General features: G+C 39.3%; 1 protein-coding gene across 2 annotated transcripts in view; it reads left to right on the top strand.

Annotated features, from left to right (window-relative positions):
* The window catches only part of LOC147028189 (uncharacterized), a 120,991-nt gene that overhangs the window by 77,040 nt on the left and 25,204 nt on the right, over positions 1-18,747 (top strand). For both annotated transcript variants that reach the window (XM_085878334.1, XM_085878335.1), the window contains exon 4: positions 13,013-13,166. In XM_085878334.1, the coding sequence (XP_085734460.1) occupies positions 13,013-13,166 (154 nt within the window). The remainder of the gene's footprint in view (positions 1-13,012; positions 13,167-18,747) is intronic.

The raw sequence follows: 18,747 nt of genomic DNA, 5'->3' as shown, positions 1-18,747 counted from the left end.
GTTGGCACCAGAATCAGTGCACTTTCAAATAAGATACAGTAGGCTATGACCTGCGATCATCACGTTAAACTATCAACAGCAAATATGACCAGCCTGAAGATACCACAAAGTCCACATTTAAAGCAGTCAATTACACAGAGGTAAGATTATGCACAAAGCACTAGATATAAGATATGCAAAGCCCCAAACACAACATTTAACTTAAACATCAGAAGTACAAAGCAGCCGACCACGGCGGGTGCTGACCACAACCACAACCGCAACCTTTTTCCTTTTCTTAGCCATTTTCGTATATCCATGTCTTTTTCTACTGCTGCTAGCTAGCGCTCTCCGTGACTCGTCCCTCTTGACTCGTGTTACTAATCTCACGACTCGCAACATTTGACGGTTGACGGTTTTATTTATTAAATGATGCATACACCAAAAACAGGTTTTATCTGCATAATTTAAAATGTAAGCACGATTGCAAACACACATATTTTTAATTTTTATTATAAAATTACTTTTGTGAGATGGAGGGTTATGAAGGTCACGCGGTGCACTTCATCTTTAATTATGTAAATTTATGTCTTTTCCTTATTCATATTATCATATTATGACTATATTACATTTATACCTAACTTACAACCAATCAGGTAACCTGCTTAATAGGGCCTCCATATCGAAGACGCTGATTGGGTATTCCTTAAAACGAAATGATCCACGATAGATATAACAACCCACAACATCGACATTAGACACAAGGTCTTGCGGCTGTCTGTCGTCCTGGCTGCTGGCGTTGGTGCTTGCGTTATTATCTTTTATCTTGTGGTCTTGGACTGTATTGTCTTGCCAATTGCTTTTGGAGATGCGCTGGCAAGTGCACACTTATCTCTTGACTCTTATTGAAAGAAGGATATGATTAAAGAACAGTTTATCCAAGAAGGCCTTATTATTCACCACGTTGAACATCTGGAATAAGGGTTTTAGTTCACACAGGTGAGCTCTTAAACAACAAGGAGTTCACAGTGGGCGCTCGTCCTTAACACTAAGTTGTTCACAGGGTGCAACATGGCATAAATGGGTGGCGTACAAGTGGGGGGGGGGGCACCAGATGTGCCATGGGGGAGGCATTGCACCCAAATGCCCCCCCCCCCTAGCGACGGGCCTGCCCGAAGGAACAATTTCATGCTGCAGATGTCCATTGTAATTGCGTTTGTGCAGTGTACGTACGATGTGCACTGTACAATTGAAAAGCGTTTTATCTTATCTTAAGTAGCATAACAATTTTATCAAAACCATACAAAAGGACATTTGTTTAGTGTGTCCATTGTTTACTCAGTCATCAACATCACTGTGTTTTTACTCTTTTACTTGTAAAGTACGAAGGGATCAAAAATTTCCCACCTTGGGCTATTTTTTTTTTCTTTGGAGTCAAATGCATGACTCCTATTCCAATGGCATGAGTAACTTCGCCCACCCCCAGGTAAAGTCTTACACCGGCTAGAAACTACCTGCATAAGGTGAAATATCTGTGCCAAGTTTCGCTGATGCAAGATTGATCCTTCACGGTTGTAGACAAACGTTTTGACCGTTGTTGATTTGTTTTTTTTTTCAATACACTCGCTCTCCAATGACAATTTTGCAAGAAAATTAATTTATTGAGAGAGTTTTGCAATTACTAATCAATTTGTTCAACTACTACCTGCGGAAGCTCTCACTTTACCTTCGAATTGGTCTCACATAGTTTGACCCTCTGAAGCCCCCCCCCGCCCCCCCCCCCACAATCTCAGTTTTATTATTTCATGAAATTTAATGTGTGGTCATTCAGAGTGAAAGCTAAAGCAGTAATATCGATTCAATATCAGCTTTTGTTCACATTGTCTCAAGTATTACAACATTCAAGTTGACAGTCAGAATTGACTTGGATATGATTGGCCCATTATTTTTACGCTCTGTGTTTTGTTTCCCATTTCCGTTTGGACTTTATCTGATCATTGGAGTGAAACTGGAATTGCTGCAACTGGTGCAAAATTAGTGGATATTTGCTTTAGGAAAAGGTCAACTCTTTATGCCACTGTAGTGGAAAATGTGTGGGGTGTTAAAAAAGTACTTGTGAATAAATACTTTCAAATACTCTGTGGCACACAAAGCTTGTTTTTATTTTTCAACATGTGTGTATGCACACACATGCAAATTGACTCATCTTATGTTGCTCTCTCCCAATCAGATCGTTATTTGGCTTGTCCTGGTTGGTTGGGAATGTGCAATCCATTGATTCCCTCCCTTCCAGTGGTGTTTGATTTTTATTCCTTCCCCACACACGACAGACATTTCACTTGAGAGAGATAACTAGAATGGTCGACTGGACCTTTGCAGGCTGTTGAAAAGCTGCAGCTTTATGAAACATCATCACAACTGCTTGCCTTTGTTAACAACACACACACACACACACCACACCACACCACACACGTGGTAAAGACAGAGAGAGAGAGAGAGAGAGAGAGAGAGAGAGAGAGAGAGAGAGAGAGAGAGAGAGAGAGAGAGAGAGAGAGAGAGAGAGAGAGAGAGAGAGAGAGAGAGAGAGAGAGAGAGAGAGAGAGAGAGTACTCACATGCAAAAAAGGAGATACTGTAATGACAAGTGGTGCCAAGGCAGCAAGATAAAGGAATGAACATATCAGTGGAGAGACCTCGTGAAGTCACTTTGCTGGGATCACATTGACTTGTGTCTTGCTTAAGAAACGATGGGTGGGGATTCTCCCTTCAAAGGCAGGACACCCTTTGAGGCTCAGCATTGATCAGAGCCTTGGATTGATTTGACACCAACTCAGCTATATGGAACATCTTTGGTTTGGACATGCTGGTTTATAGAAGGCAATTGTGACCTCCTGCTTATTGTGCTGGTGATTTCCAGTGCCAAGGAGGAAGTGTTCCTGATCGTGTGGCTGATTTCGTAAATCCAAATGGATACATTTTGCACAAACATTAAAAAAAAGCACCAAGTATTAACATCAGTGAGCTAACATAACTTATAATGTCTACTTCTGCTTTGTCCTCATTGCAAAATTGCTTTATTGTAAATTAGTGACAACTACTTCTACTGCCTATTGTACCATCAAGCTCATTATTACATGCTCGATATATCATCTCAACATGCTTACATCCTGTCACCGCTGCCCTACTTTCTGAACTTAGAGGTTACGCTGACACATGGCAAGTTGTGCTACTGTATACATGCTCAGTTAATGATAGGTTTAAGGTAATTTGGGTAAAGTATATAAATTGCAAATAAAGTCTGAGTTTTCTACAACCAACGTCATGGCTCAAGTTCTTTCTTTCTCACCAATATTTGGATAAATGGCCTGTTTACTCCAACTTGGAATAACGGTTACAAACATCTCAGTGACACAAGGTGGTTGCCTTGCTTATTTGGCCAAAAGCTTGTCACTGTAAAGATTGTCCAGAAGCTACGTCTGTGACTCAATTAATTTCTTCCCGTTATAATATTTACACTACATGGCCAAAAGTATGTGGACACCCCTTCTAATTAGAGGATTTGGCTATTTCAGCCACACCCATTGCTGACAGATATATAAAATCAAACACACAGCCACGCAATCTCCATAGACAAACATTGGCAGTACAATGGGCTGGACTGAAGAGCTCAGTGACTTTCAACATGACACCGTCATGGGATGCCACCTTTCCAATAAGTGAGTTTGTCAAATTTCTGCCCTGCTGGAGCTTCCCTGGTCAACTGTAAGTGTTGTTATTGTGAAGTGAAAACGTCTCGGAGCAACAACAGCTCAGCTGTGAAGTGGTCGGCCTCACAAGCTCACAGAATGGGACCGCCGAGTGCTGAAGCGCGTAGCGTCGAAAATTAGTCTGTTGTCGGTTGCAACACTCACTACCGAGTCCCAAACTGACTCTGGAAGCAACGTCAGCACAAGTACTGTTCGTCGAGAGCTTCATGAAATGGGTTTCCATAGCCAAGGAGCCGCACACAAGCCTAAGATCATCATGCGCAATGCGAATCAGCAGCTGGATTGGTGTAAAGCTCATCACCATTGGACTTTGGAGCAGTGGAAACGTGTCCTCTCGAGTGATGAATCATGTTTCAACATCTGGCAGTCCGACGGATTAATATGGGTGTTGCAGATGCCAGGAGAACGCTACCTGTCCAAATGCATAGTGCCAACTGTAAAGCTTGGTGGAGGAGGAATAATTGTCTGGGGCTGTTTTTCATGGTTCAGATGAGGCCCCTTAGTTCCAGTGAAGGGAAATCTTAATGCGACAGCTTTTCTTCTTCTTCTTCTTTCGGCTAGCTCCCGTTAGGGGTCGCCACAGCAGATCAACCGTCGTTTTGTTGTCCGCATAATGATTTGGCATAGGTTTTTATGGCCGGATGCCCTTCCTGACGCAACCCTGGTCGCCTCTTACGACACACAGGGATATGGTACACCTATTCTAACCGGGGCATACACCGGGCCCAGTACAACTGGTACTCATTTCGCCGACCTCAGAAGGATGGCAGGCTGAGTCAACCCCTGGTGTTTTCGACTTGGTATGTATGTATGTATGTATGTATGTATGTATGTATGTATGTATGTATGTATGTATGTATGTATGTATATATATATATATATATATATATATATATATATATATATATATATATATATATATATACATATATACATATATATATATATATATTCAGTGTCCCAACGGGGCTTGAACTCAGGACCTTTTGGGTCCCAAGCCACTGCCCTAACCACTGCGCCAACACCAGGCTTAATGCTACAGCATACAATGATAATCTAGATGATTCTGTGCTTCCAACTTTCTGGCAACAGTTTGAGGAAGGGCCTTTCCTATTTCAGCATGACAATGCCCCCATGCACAAAGTGAGGTCCATACAGAATGGTTTGGTAAGATCGGTGTGGAAGAACTTGACTGGCTTGCACAGAGCCCTGACCTCAACCCCATCGAACACCTTTGGTATGAATTGGAACACCGACTGTGAGCCAGACCTAATCGCCCAACATCAGTGCCTGACCTCACTCATGCTCTTGGAGTTGAATGGAAGCAAATCCCTGCAGCAATGTTCCAACATCTTGTGGAAAGCCTTCCCAGAAGAGTGGAGGCTGTTAGAGCAGCCAAGGGTGGACCAACTCCAGATTAATGCCCATGATTTTGGAATCAGGTGTTGGACGATCAGGCGTCCACATACTTTTGGCCATGTAGTGTGTGTGTGTGTGTGTGTGTGTGTGTGTGTGTGTGTGTGTGTGTGTTTGTATGTATGTATAAAAAAAAAATATATATATATATATACATTTTTTTAATGCCTCTGCTGATGAAGTCGCCAGAGCCATTAGGTTTTCGGCTTGTTCGGATGTGCATCCCTACGTCCATCAGTGCTAAATTTTTCTGTTTTCTCTGCAACTGCTTCTCCAATTGACACAAAGTTTTCACCATTGGTGAAGAATCTTTTAGTGATAATTATGATGTCAAACGTCATGTGGTGTGGCAGCCATGTTGGAAAAAGGAAAAACTTTGTGGACTTCTGTATCTGTGAAACCACTACACGGGAAAAATTGAAACTCGGCACCTGTCAAGTATCCCCATGGGAAATAAGTGATTTTTTGTAATGTCATTAGTGGCTTTATTATGACATAATAATTGCATATGTTGAATGCTTTATCCGATCGTTATAAAAAAAATTTGAGAGTCATCTTGGGATAAATTGTGTGGGCAAAAAGATTGATGATGTTAATCGGTCATGTGGTTTGGCAGTCTTTTTATGTTTTATTATTTATTTATTTTGATCGAGTAGCCATGGGGAATATATGTTTTAAATTTCAACCTGATCGGATGCATGATCTAGAAACCAGAAATATTTAATGTTTTGAATCTGGATTCAGGGATTTAAATCAAACTTGTTACAAGTATGTTGTATGTATAATGATGTAATAATGTTGGCGGATGCATACCAGGCAACGTTGCAATGTCGAAGTGTGCCCTTCTAGTTTTTTTTTTTTGAGGAAGAAGGCACTTCCAACCAAAAGTAAATTAAATATACTCTGCTAATTTGAGCAATTAAGAGCAGACCCGGTCTCAGACGACGTCTGACTCGCTTCACAGCAGGCTTCCTCAGGCCAATATATCATTCTATTATATATACACGGTGATACAGAAAGGACTAGATATTTTTATTTGCAGTAAATTTTTCATTTGACATCAGAATGACATAAAACTGGCTTAATATTGTGCAGAAAATAATAGCACAACTTTTCATCTATATAGATTATTTTAAAAAACCTTTATAATAACAAAAAATTGCAAATTATTAATGTGACAAAGTTGTGGTATATTAAAAAATATTGAGTCCTTTCTGTTTATTATAAGCAGTATATATATATATATATATATATATATATATATATATATATATATATATATATATATATATATATACATATATATATATATATACATGAAGATAAAATCAGATCGATCACTGGGACGAAAGTTGCAAAAGGTCATACGGTTCAAGCCCTCACTCAAGCCCATCATCAGAGACGGGATTAAAAAATATATATACCGTGCCAATTATACATGACGTTGAGAGGTTAACCATCCTGAATGATATGAAAGCTTTCACGGGAAAGATTAATAGAATGCTCACCAAGTTGAAGTGTGTGAGGGCAATAACCATTGGTGATTGGCAGCAGATGAAGCCAACCGATGCAGCAATGGCATGACTCTATGGTTTACCAAACGTTCATGAGTCAAATATCCCACTCAGGACTATTGTTTCATTCCGAGGGACTCCAACCGATGGCTTGCAAAGTGGTTATCCGATAAATTGAAGCACCTTGTTGAGGGAGCTCAAACTGATTTTACCTTCAAGTATGGTGCCTGGGATACAAATTTTTTCTTCTATTTGCGATATCTATCTGTATATGTATATATATATATATATATATATATATATATATATATATATATATATATATATATATACATATATATATATATATATATATACACATATAGGTATAGATATATGTCCAAAATGTGTGGACTGTGACAAAGGTGAAACCGGTCAGTGACTCCACATTCATTTGCTTGTGACCATTTGATCTCAGTCTTTAAAAGACCTAAGTAGTGCGGTGAAAGCCATCCTAGTTTGGAGGTGAAGTAATGGTTTGCTCAATCATATCATTGTAATTTGAGGAGTGTTTTTGCATTTTGTTTGTTTGTCTGACTTCTGTGCACTCCTGACCTGCTGGATGAAACGAGTTGAAAACTGGTGTTTGGTAATATTCAGGGTATCCACTGGAAGGTTTTAGGTGGTAAAATAAATGATCGTCTTGAAGGTTCAGTGTTGGGGGAGGATCGCAATTCTCTGTGTAAATATGTTTGGCATAGCGTTGATCCCAATGGGAGTGGGTACTATAAGTCATACAGAAATGCATCATTTTTGGGGAATTAAGCCGTCTGTAAGGACGGGTTTTTAATGAGTATACTTTAATTTCACGAAAAATATACAGAAGTTGGTGTTCCTTGGATGACTGTGAGTATCTCGTTTGAGGGACATTTTGAACACCCCACATATTTAAAATGAAGAGCTTGTGTGGCTTCTTCCTTCAAGTTACTATTATAGAAACACCTTTCTGTCAAATTTACATGTTCATTTATGTGTGCATGGATTTATAGATTTTAGAATACCTGGAATAATGTAAGTACTGCACCTGATTAGATTAGGAAACAATCACAAGGAAATGTTGCTTAATATGAAGGGCTTGAAGAATATTATATTTTGAGATGCTTGGAAGAACAAATTATTCTTTCCACTGAAAGTGTTATGAATGAGCCCAAAAATAAGTAAGGAAACTTGTCTTTTCCTCACCCTTACCTTGAGTGCCCAGGACACCTTTGGTATGAATTGGAACACTGACTGTGAGCCAGACCTAATCGCCCAACAGCTTCGTTAAATTAAATAGGTGAAGCAATAATACTTATCTAAAACGCTGAATACATGGAAAACATAGCATTTGTTTTGCATCCAAATCAATTTGCTATTGTGCAGCTCGAATGGATGGGTTATGGAAAATTGTGCAACGGACAAACATTTTAGCACAGATTGTACAGCAATACTACTATCATAATTATGTCATTACAAGTCTCTATTAAGACATTATACTTATTCTAATGCTATATCCTATGAATTTATGCTCCAATTGTATACACGATGAATGTATATGGCATATATATTCAGGCCATATCCGACCATTGTGTACACTCTGATTGCATATTCGATGATTGTATATACAATGAATATATACTATGTATACATGATGATTGTGTATTTTCTGTTTGTTCATATTATTATTATTATTATTATTATTATTATTATTATTATTATTGCAATTACTCCGATTACTGAATACTCTGAATACTATGATTGGACACTTCGATTCCATACTCTCAGATTGTGTATATTCTGGCACCAGGTCGATTCAGTTACGGAGCACATCGATGTAAGCACTGGTACCGAGTTCAAGCGACCCGCTCGAGTAATATGCATGCTCTAGGGTGCGGTTATCCCCTTGAGTTGGTCATGGTGAGCATTGAAGTGAGAATCGGGGCCATTTTCCAGGTGCTGTGCACAGAATCCGTTTGTGTAACATGCTTGGAGGCCCAAACACAGCCAATAATTTGGGCGCACTGGCACCCGTATAAGCATGGGTTTATTTTCTGGTAGCTCAGCCTGGCGATAATCAGGCACAGTTGCCACCCAACCTATTTGATGAAATAAGAAGTCTTTTCAGGGCCAGTAGTACTCTTTCCATTCACTATCGTGCAACTCGCCATGCCCAGGCGCCAATTCCTTTTTTTGGCACAGGAAGACACAGGGTGCGATTCAAGCACCGAGACTCCGATCATATGCTGTGCTATGAGCGCTGTTCATTGAGCGAATTAAAACAGCATGTGCAAACAGCCTTTACACCAGAAACATGTACACACATCACCGCTTAGCAGGCTTACTGCTTACACTATATATTCAGTAATCTCTCATGGAATTTCCTTATATGATGTGTGGTGCAGGCATTTCATCCACTCTCATTTACGTCACATCTTGAAATTCTTTCACACAATTCGTCTGTGCATTTGTCCAATACAACATGTTGTGTTTCCTCAATGAAATGTTACTTATACAGTATATTTGGAAAGCACAAAAGGTTCAAAAAGTTATTGGAATGAGATAACTCACAATCGTTTTTTGTTTTTTTTTAATGCAAAATTTTTCATCCGTTGTTTTTCCAATACATAAGTAGATATAATTATGGGAATAAAGAAATGTATATTTCCCATTATATATATATATATATATATATATATATATTTTAATATAAAAAAAAAATTCATTGCAAAAAGGAGTTGGCACGATGGCCTCGGGGGTATGCCTATTCACCACAAAGTTGTCTCGGCTGGGTTTGATTCCTGACCCAACTATAAACTGGCAGGCCGGTGTTTCACAGAAAGGGCGATTCATCAATGTGTGTGCCATCCCTTGGATGGATGTTAAACTGGACGTCCCGTATGCGGGCATTATTTGTTGGATGTTAAAGATTCCACGTTGTCCTTCGCGAAGACGAGATGAGAAATTGCAGGCTCCGTGGCCAAATTACAAATTCCTGCCCTAACTACTGCTGGAAGAGGGATGGCAAACCGTCCGACATGACCCCAGGGCTAAAAACTGCTTCAATAGAGCCAACACTCTGCAATACAGAGTATGGAACATTGGATGGGATCGAATATTGGAAGAAAAAAAACACTTAAAAAATCTGGGCTATCTTTGGACTATTTTGAGCATGAGCACTTTTTGTATATGATGCTCAATAATGATGTTTCTTGTGTTATGTTTTTGTAATAAGTTTAAGATGAAATTTACGTTTTCAGAAAGGTATTTTACTCTAGATAGAATAACATATCAAACTAAAGAGTTCATATATCACATTACCCCATGCTGTCTTGAGAAACAAGGTCATCGGCAAGATCTACAAGCAGCAAATTTGATTGGTCATGATGATGTAAAATAATGTAATATTTTGTCCAAGTATGGGTAAACAGAAAGATTTTGAAAGTGCTAAAAAGGCAATTTGTGTTCTGCAGTGTTCAAGTATATAATTCAATTAAAATAAAACAAAGATTTTAAAGGTTGTAGAAAATGAAGATTCTGGAAGTTTACCACCTTTGACGCTTACATTAGTTCTTCATGCCTGTTGTTTGTGTCCTTTATGACATCCTTCAAAACTACGTTTCTTGTTTGGAATGATTTTCAATTTTGTTTGACTGCCAGACAGGCAGACAGAGTAAAAAAATTATCGCACTTCTCTCTGTGCCTCCGCAATCGGGACAAATTGAGAGCCAAAGTACTGCTAAACTACAGGGGTCTTTTTCTGATTCATGTTTAAAATATAACATTCAATTTAAGTTAAGTTGTTCCTCGAACATAAACTGACATTTGTAGACAGAAGGATAAACAGACACACAGACAGAAGTGAACCAATTCTTCAACCATGTTTGTCACTTCACGTGTGTGGGGTAACATATCAAGTTTTACATCCCAATCGTGCACCATCCTGGGAATACTCATAAAATAAACAAAACAATCAATTGTAATGTAAACATGTGCAGCAGCTCTACCTTTAAAGTTTAAAACAGCACTTTCCAATTGATTTTACTCGGGTCAAAAGTTTTTGTTCTACTTTCTAGTCTACCGGCAGTAAACAGATGAGTTATTGGCTGCACCTGCCACCATGACGAGGTGAGAGGTACGTAATTTCACAACATTTTTGCCAAACGTCTCCTTGGTTTTCTGCTGTTGCAAACACGCGTCATGCTGAAATGAGTCACTGTGCAATTTGACATCCCCATGTGAAACTGATTGGAAACCTGGACGTCCGAGGCTCTTCGCCATGATGTTTTCAAAAGGCAGTTTGTGATATTAAATTGCTGTCGGTAAACATTTTACTGTGCAGCCACTTTGCCATAATTTTCCCCTCGAATTCTGAAAACACACATTGCCAGCAAGTACAACCTGCAATGTTTATTGACGTTTAAAACTATAATAAAGCATAAAATCTAGCGACAACATCATTCATTCTAGTCTCTGAATAACTAGCTGTTTCTGTCTCGAACAGAGGTGCAGAGTGTTTGCAAAGCGCGTGTTTGTGGGTGAAGGCACGGGGTGGGCGCAAAGCCAGGAACCTCTTAGCCAAAAAGCCAGAGCCTTCAGAACCTATTGCAATGAGCTTCGAGCTTCGTGGTTGTGCTGCTGTCCGCTCGGTGGCAAAGGGAGTCAGGACAATCCCGAGAGGACTGCGTTGTAACTGTGCCAAGGCGTGTGTGGAGCTCACTGACATTGAAACTTTTGAAGTTTGTGCAAGAAGGACTGGGCACGTGTACAGAATATGGCCCTCCCCGCTTACTCCCAAAATGTGTTCCTGGGTTGGACTTGCAATGAAACCAGATGCGATTACAAAGGGCCATTCGAGAAGTTGTCCATCCAACAAGAGGGGAGACTAAGTCTGCCATCACATCCTTAATCATGCAGAGGTCAAAGACCCCTTTAAATGTTTTTTAAACAAGGTATGTTGCAAGCGTTTACTGGTCTTCAGGAAGTCATTCAGACATTGAAACCGTTGTTCTTCTTGTTGTTTTTATCGTTACTTCCATATTTATTCTAGTCCAGCACATTGTTGTTTTAGACATTGTTTTTGTTATTGTTGTTGCTACTTTTGTGAAGTTACTTCTGCATTTAATTATTTGACAGGCCATCATCAACATATAGCAAACCTACAGGGGAAGGGACGGGTGGATTGAAAGTAGAGGTGAGGAAGTGTAGTACTGTTTACAGAGAAAAAGGGGTTGGGGTGAGATGCTCTGTCAGGTTTGCATATGTCATAAGTATACATTCCCAAATAACCTTGGTTTACACCAAGTAAAATGATTTTCGAGAACAACTTGAAAAAATTCTCCGTTTTGAAACATGCAATTTTAAAAACTGCCAATTCGGTCTTAATCTATACCATAAGATATGTTTTAATTCGTTCAGATTTTGGCTGTCATGCACACATATGATGTCATGTATTCATTTTGACCAATAGTCGACCAGACATGGCTGCCTGTTTATAGAGACTTGTGGGAAATTCACTGAGATTGCATGTCTGCTTATCGATGCATTTCTTTTTCACATAAGGATGTAAAGTGAAAAATTTCATCAGGATTAAATCGAGAAATTCTCAGATTGAGGATGAGATCTAGGATCAGACCAAGGAATTCTAAGACCTAGGATCAGATCTAAGAATTCTCAGACATAGGATTAGAACTTGGAATTCTCAGATCCTTGATCCGAACGATAAATTATCAGATGTAGGAATTCTTACATCTTGGATCAGGCCAAGGAATTCTCAGATCTCGGCTTCGATCTATGATTTCTCAGATCTAGGTTTAGATCTATGAATTGTCAGATCTACTATCAGAATTAAGAATTCTCAGATATAGGTTGAGATCTCGGATCAGAATAAGGAATTTTCAGATTTAGAATGAGATTTTTTTTGTTTTGTATACAAGGTCAAGGCTCGGGAAAGAGTTAGTATACTGAATGGATCAAGATGGATCAGGACGCAACATGAAAAAAGCATCATTCGAGAGAAGGGGGAAACACCAACAGCAGGGTTGAAGGACAAAATAGAGGGAGACTTGGACAAGCAATGGGTGTGGGGAGAAATGAGGGGTAGGGTAGGATGCATGGGGTGGACATCAGAAGAAGGAATTCTCAGATCTAAGATCAGATCAAGGAATTCAGATCTCAGATCAGATATCAGCTTGTTTTTTGAAAATAGCTTAGCATTTCTCTTTGGTTCGGCACTGTCGTGCCAAAGCGATCTTTTCAATCAGACAGGCAAAATTGCAAAAGCCATCATCGAAAATAAACCCACTGGTTCTGTTACTTTCAGGTCTCCAACTGGTTTGCGAATGCACGGCGTCGCCTTAAGAACACGGTACGACAACCAGACCTGAGCTGGGCAATGAGGATCAAACTCTACAACACCTACGTGCAGGGCAATGCTGAGCGTCTCAGTGTCTGCAGTGATGACAGCTGTTGTCAAGGTGCGCTTTTGTATGCACACAATGATGAAAAATAAATACCACTCAATGATGAAATAGTGTTGAAGGTGCAATGATCAATATAGTTCCTACATACTTGCCCGGCCTCATCTGGATGTTTCATTGTTAGGTTGGAACGTTTATCCCTTGTGATCCAGGGTAATTGCACACGAATGGGCGAGTAAATATCGTTGCTTTCATTATGAATCCTACTTATAATTTCAATCCACACAACAATACGTAATTAAATTGCAATCTGTATTATATATATGCCTTGAACTTGAAATCACAGTGCAATATATCTGCAGTTTTTGTAACACTGCTCAAAGGTTCATGGAAGAGTTTCTACATCATCACAATGACATGAGGAGATATTATCCATGTACTCTTACATGAATTATACAAGGGCATTAAAATAAGATGGATAAAACAACACCATCCAAGTGGTTCTTATACTACCTCCTTTCTGGTCTTGCACCCTCTGCTCTTTCTGTGCTTTGTCCCCTCCGCCCCCCCTCTCCCCCGCAGGTTTCTGCTGGGGCGTACGTGGTCCAACAATAACCCCCTTATGGTTAAACTCCCAAAAGTCAAGATCAATGCTCATGTCCACTCATTCGTTCCTCTCTTTTTCTGCCTGTGGAACCAACTTCCACATTCTCTTCAATCTCATTCTTCCCTCCAGGTCTTCAGGACAGCTGCTCACCACCTCAGATCACTCCCATTCAAAGCCATGATCTTTTCCAGACCTGTTCACCCCCACCTTCCAACCCCCCATTAAAAGCAATGATCTTTTAAAACCTTGTTAACCCCCATCCCACTTCCTTCCAAATTTCCAGGTTTTCCTTCCTGAGAGTTTGCTTCCTTATTCATATTGTCCACCCCATTCGTCCTCCCCTACCCCTTTTTCTTCTCCACATCTCTTATTTGTCCAAGTCGCCTTCTATTTTGTCCCTTAACCATGCTGGTGGTGTGTTTCGCCCCAGTTTCTACTGTTCCCTTTGTTCTGTTACATCCTGATGTGTTCTACATTCTCGCTCCTCCACAAGCCTTGACTTTGTATTAAAAAAAAAGACCAAATGGGATTTGAAATTGAAATTCTGGCCTCATAAGCAACGTGCTCAGATGGGGGGGGGGGGGGGGGGAACAGACATACCCAATGGGGTTTATGCAAAATACGTCACTGACCACGTAACCTGTTTTGCTGGTTATATTTATTGGCCTTTATTGTCGGTAATCCTTTTTATTATTATTTACTATTGGCAAATGAAAAGCTATCAATTCAGCTTTTTACTTGAGCGTTTTCTGGGGTTTTGTTTTCCGTTGTTGTTATTTTATGCAAGAGCAGAGTATCCACCCAATGGGCGATCTTGTTCCAAGCATGCAACACATTCTTCTGAAACATCCCTTTATTTTGGCGATTTATAGGTGGCAACAGACCGTTGCCTCGATCACCCCCGAAAATAAAAATAACTCAGGGTTACATACATGAAAGAAAAACATGCTTACTGCTTATGTGCATATCTCGTTATTATATATGTCGCTCAGATAATTCCAAATGCACAGGACCATAGGGTGAAACCAGAAGCCTGAAGCCTAAAGCCTGAGGCCGATACTTACTGCCACCTTCACAAGGCCCATGACACCTAAAGGGTCTAACCTTTTGATATTTGATGATCCATTTAAGTCACAAAGGTTGTTTTACACTGAAAGGGAAACTTATAGGGAGGGTATGGCGATTGAGAATATGACACTTCCGAAGATGTTTTCGGCTTGGCTGAGGCTTCCAAAATGGCAGAAGCATGACTTTTTTTTTACGTTACAATTCTGCATGGCAAAATATATATATATATATATATATATATATATATATATATATATATATATATATATATATATATATATATACATATATATACATACATACATATATATATACATATAACTAAAATCTAATCAGCTTGTTCTTATCATCTAACCATATTATCCACCAAGTTATGTCATAGTCCGTCCACAACGTTTTGAAATGTCACGCCATATATCGTTTTTGGCCCCACCTCTCACTTATGAAGAATCACTTTAAAAAATCTAGTATCCGGATTCAGGTCTCCAAAAAAATTTAATCATTTCGTCCTTGTCACACTAACAACTTGTTCACCCAGTTTTATTCGAATCAGTCCATAACTTTTTGAGATATCAGGTTATATATAGTTTTTGGCCCTATCTCTCAACGGTGAAGAATCGCTTCAAAAATTCTAGCATCTGGATCCGGATCTGAATCTTCACCAAAATCTTAGCAATTCGTCCTTGTCAGAGAGCTAACCTGTCCACCAAGTTTCATCTGAATCCGTCAATAACATTTTGAGAGATCATGCTCACAAACAGAAAGACAAACGGGTGAAAACATAGCCTCCTTTCACCTTCGGTGGTGGAAGTAATGAGTGATATCACCTCCAAGTGAAGGACAACTACATCCGATAGTAGTAAGAGGTTATCGTAGATGGGTCTAAGCAAGGGTATAATTGAATACACAGGAAGATAAATCTACAGGTGAAATCAGAGGGACAAAGGAGGGAAGGTATATCGATTTGGTCTCATAGAGAAGCTGATAATCAATCAGGAATGAAAATAAAAACCGTTGTGGGTTCTTTACCTTCACTTCCTATTGACAACAGATGCCCTGGGTACTCGAGGGAAATGCATAGATAATTGAAAATAACCAAATTCCAATCCACTGGATGTAAATTTCATGCAAGCCATGAGAAGTTGGGAGGTACAAAAGAAAAACTTGGCATGGTGGAGTATTGGCCCAGATAACAACTGATTTTTGATGCTATTTTGAAAATTTTGCCTCCATGGTATAGGTCATATCTGAGGGTGACAGCAATACACTCGAGATTGATTTTATAAACAGTTGAAGTTGTGTGCGCATCGGCAGGAGAATATGGCGGTGAACCTGCTGAAGGGAAAAGAGGAGGTGAAAATGCAGCACTGCAATTGAAGTGATCTTCTGAACAGCTTCATTTTATTTGATACAACAATTATTTGGAGATGTAAAAAGGACATTTTGCTGAGAATATATTTATATTTGACAAGAATGTTGCACAATATTAAGACTCCTCCAAAAGGGAAAAATTGGGGAGCAATCTGGAGGTTTCTCACCTAACATTCTCAAACCTGAGGGGCACATTGTTTTTTTTTTGTTGCCCAAATCACTGCTGCTATTTACAATGCCTGAGACGTCTTCAAAACGAGAGCAGGAATTATTTAGAATAAAGTGTGATGGACATGGAAGGAGCACATAAACAACAAGAAAAAGAGCAATCACAGTTTGCAGACCCTCGCCAGGACTCATTTTGGGTGGTGTGTTGTGTGGTTATGTGTGGTGTAACTTGTGTGGAATTTGTGTTTTGGTGTGTTACGTAATTAATAAGAGACATAATTAGAACTGACACTTCATAACTGCTGACAGTGATGACCAAGACGTCCCGCTTTGATCGGACACCTGACCTTGATCCATTACGTTTTTTTATTATTATTATTATTCATTAACATATTGAATTTAGAATGGGATTGAAATAAATTTAAATCAAATCAAATGCAAGACCAAATAGGTACAGTCATGCATTGGAGTAATCAGAAGGCACCCAAACAAGAAAAAAGCAACGATGAAGTCATCAGGAGGAACCTGGATAAGACTTGCATTTCTGCTGCTACTCCTCTACCCTCAAAACCATTCAGGCACAGCCAAGTGAGCCATATTCAAAAAAACATAAGAATACAAAAAAAACAAAAAGAACCCATATCAAAAAAATAAATAATTCTGGCTGCCCGACCATGTGTCTGATCAAGTTGAAAATTAAAACGTGTAATTCCCATCACTACTATATCATAAATGTGAAGTTTCATGTCGTTTAATTAAGTGGTTCCAGAAAAAACGTTATTTAATATTTTTCTTCAAATCAATATGGCCACCAAACCATGTGACCTATCAATTATTCTTTAACACACTTGTACACCCATGGCTTGGGGAACACTGGTGTGAAGTTTCCCCTCGATTTGTCCATCCGTTCTGGAGATGTTTATAAGTTTTAGGGTAAATCCAACATGGCTGCCAAACAATGTGGCCAATGACATCTTCTGTGTGAACCTTTTGTAAATCATGGGCAGGCAGTCATATGTGTAAAGTTTCACCTCAATCTGTTTAACGACTTCAGAAAAGAAGATTTTTTAAGGTGTTTCTTTATTTATTAACAATATCGCTGCTGAATCACGTGGTCTATGACGTCATCATTTGGACCATTTATCCAGAGATGACCCTCAAAAATTTTCATACTGATCAGACGTGGCGTTATATATATATATATATATATATATATATATATATATATATATATATATATATATATATATATATATATATATATATGCAATTATGACGTCATAACGAGGGAAACTATGACATCATAAAAAACCATCACTCATTCCCCATGAGTACTTGCTATGTGCCAAGTTTCCATTTTTTCCTTGGTGCGGTTTCAGATACAGAGGCCCAAAGTTTTTCCACTATGGCTGCCACAACACATGACCTATGACATCACAATTATCATTACAACATTCCACATGAGGAATCGCACCAATGGTGAAAATTTCGTCTTAACCCGACAAGCAGTTGCAGAGAAAAACATGAAAGTTCTGTGCAGACAAACAAACAAACAGACCCAAATGCAATACCCTCTCCTTCGGCAAGGGTAACAACCACAGCCATGCCGACAGCAGCAAAAACAATTTCGTGTTTTAAATTTTTTTTTTTTTTTCAGGGGTTTTATTTCATTCTTCATTTGACATCATCATTGAGACTCACAGGTACATATGCTATTTGTCTGTGAAGTACAACATGTTGTCCTTTGACTTAACCTGTCAGCGAAGCAACTGGTAGGCACTCAGGACGGGTAGGCGCAACTAGTTATTATAAATCATACAACATTCCAGTGCACACTTTCCATTCATTCGTGAGGGTAGACTTTACAATCAAAGCTAATCTGAACCATTATGTGATTAGGGAAGGGTCAAATGGGGTTCTAAAAGAGCAGGGACTCAATTGAGTAATCAGTTGATAGAAGTTCCGCTATTCACAGCACAATAGCACACTATCACAACAGTCAATCAGCCCCACAGAGTTTTACGACAAGCCAGTGTGTTTACAAGCATACATTTGCTGATTAATATTGGTTGTTGCATATTTTGGACATCACCAGCATCCTCTGTTTCTTTGGTACATTCAATGTCTCTGCGTCCCATGAACCCAACCGGCCACATAATATCTCTAGCCATACAGTCTCATAAGTTTTCATAGCCCCCTTTGTGTAGTGTAGTGTAGAAGGAAGTACTTAAAAGATAATTGTAGATATTTGGATACTGTAGGTCAAGCAGCTGCTCTGTATTAGACTGTTTGTTTCTCCATGGGGGTCAGTAAGTTTCCCGGCAAGCCTGAGGGATCTGCGACCCCAGCGACTTATAATTTCTAGATATACCTGTGCCTGCTCTGATTATCTAAATGACGAACAACATTAGATAAGCCAGAGCC

Source organism: Eptatretus burgeri, chromosome 4 (assembly GCF_056783735.1).
Source record: "Eptatretus burgeri isolate ZD-2024b chromosome 4, Ebu_testis_v1, whole genome shotgun sequence".
In the NCBI taxonomy this organism is placed as follows: Eukaryota; Metazoa; Chordata; class Myxini; order Myxiniformes; family Myxinidae; genus Eptatretus; species Eptatretus burgeri.
This window is presented reverse-complemented; position numbering and strand designations above follow the sequence as displayed.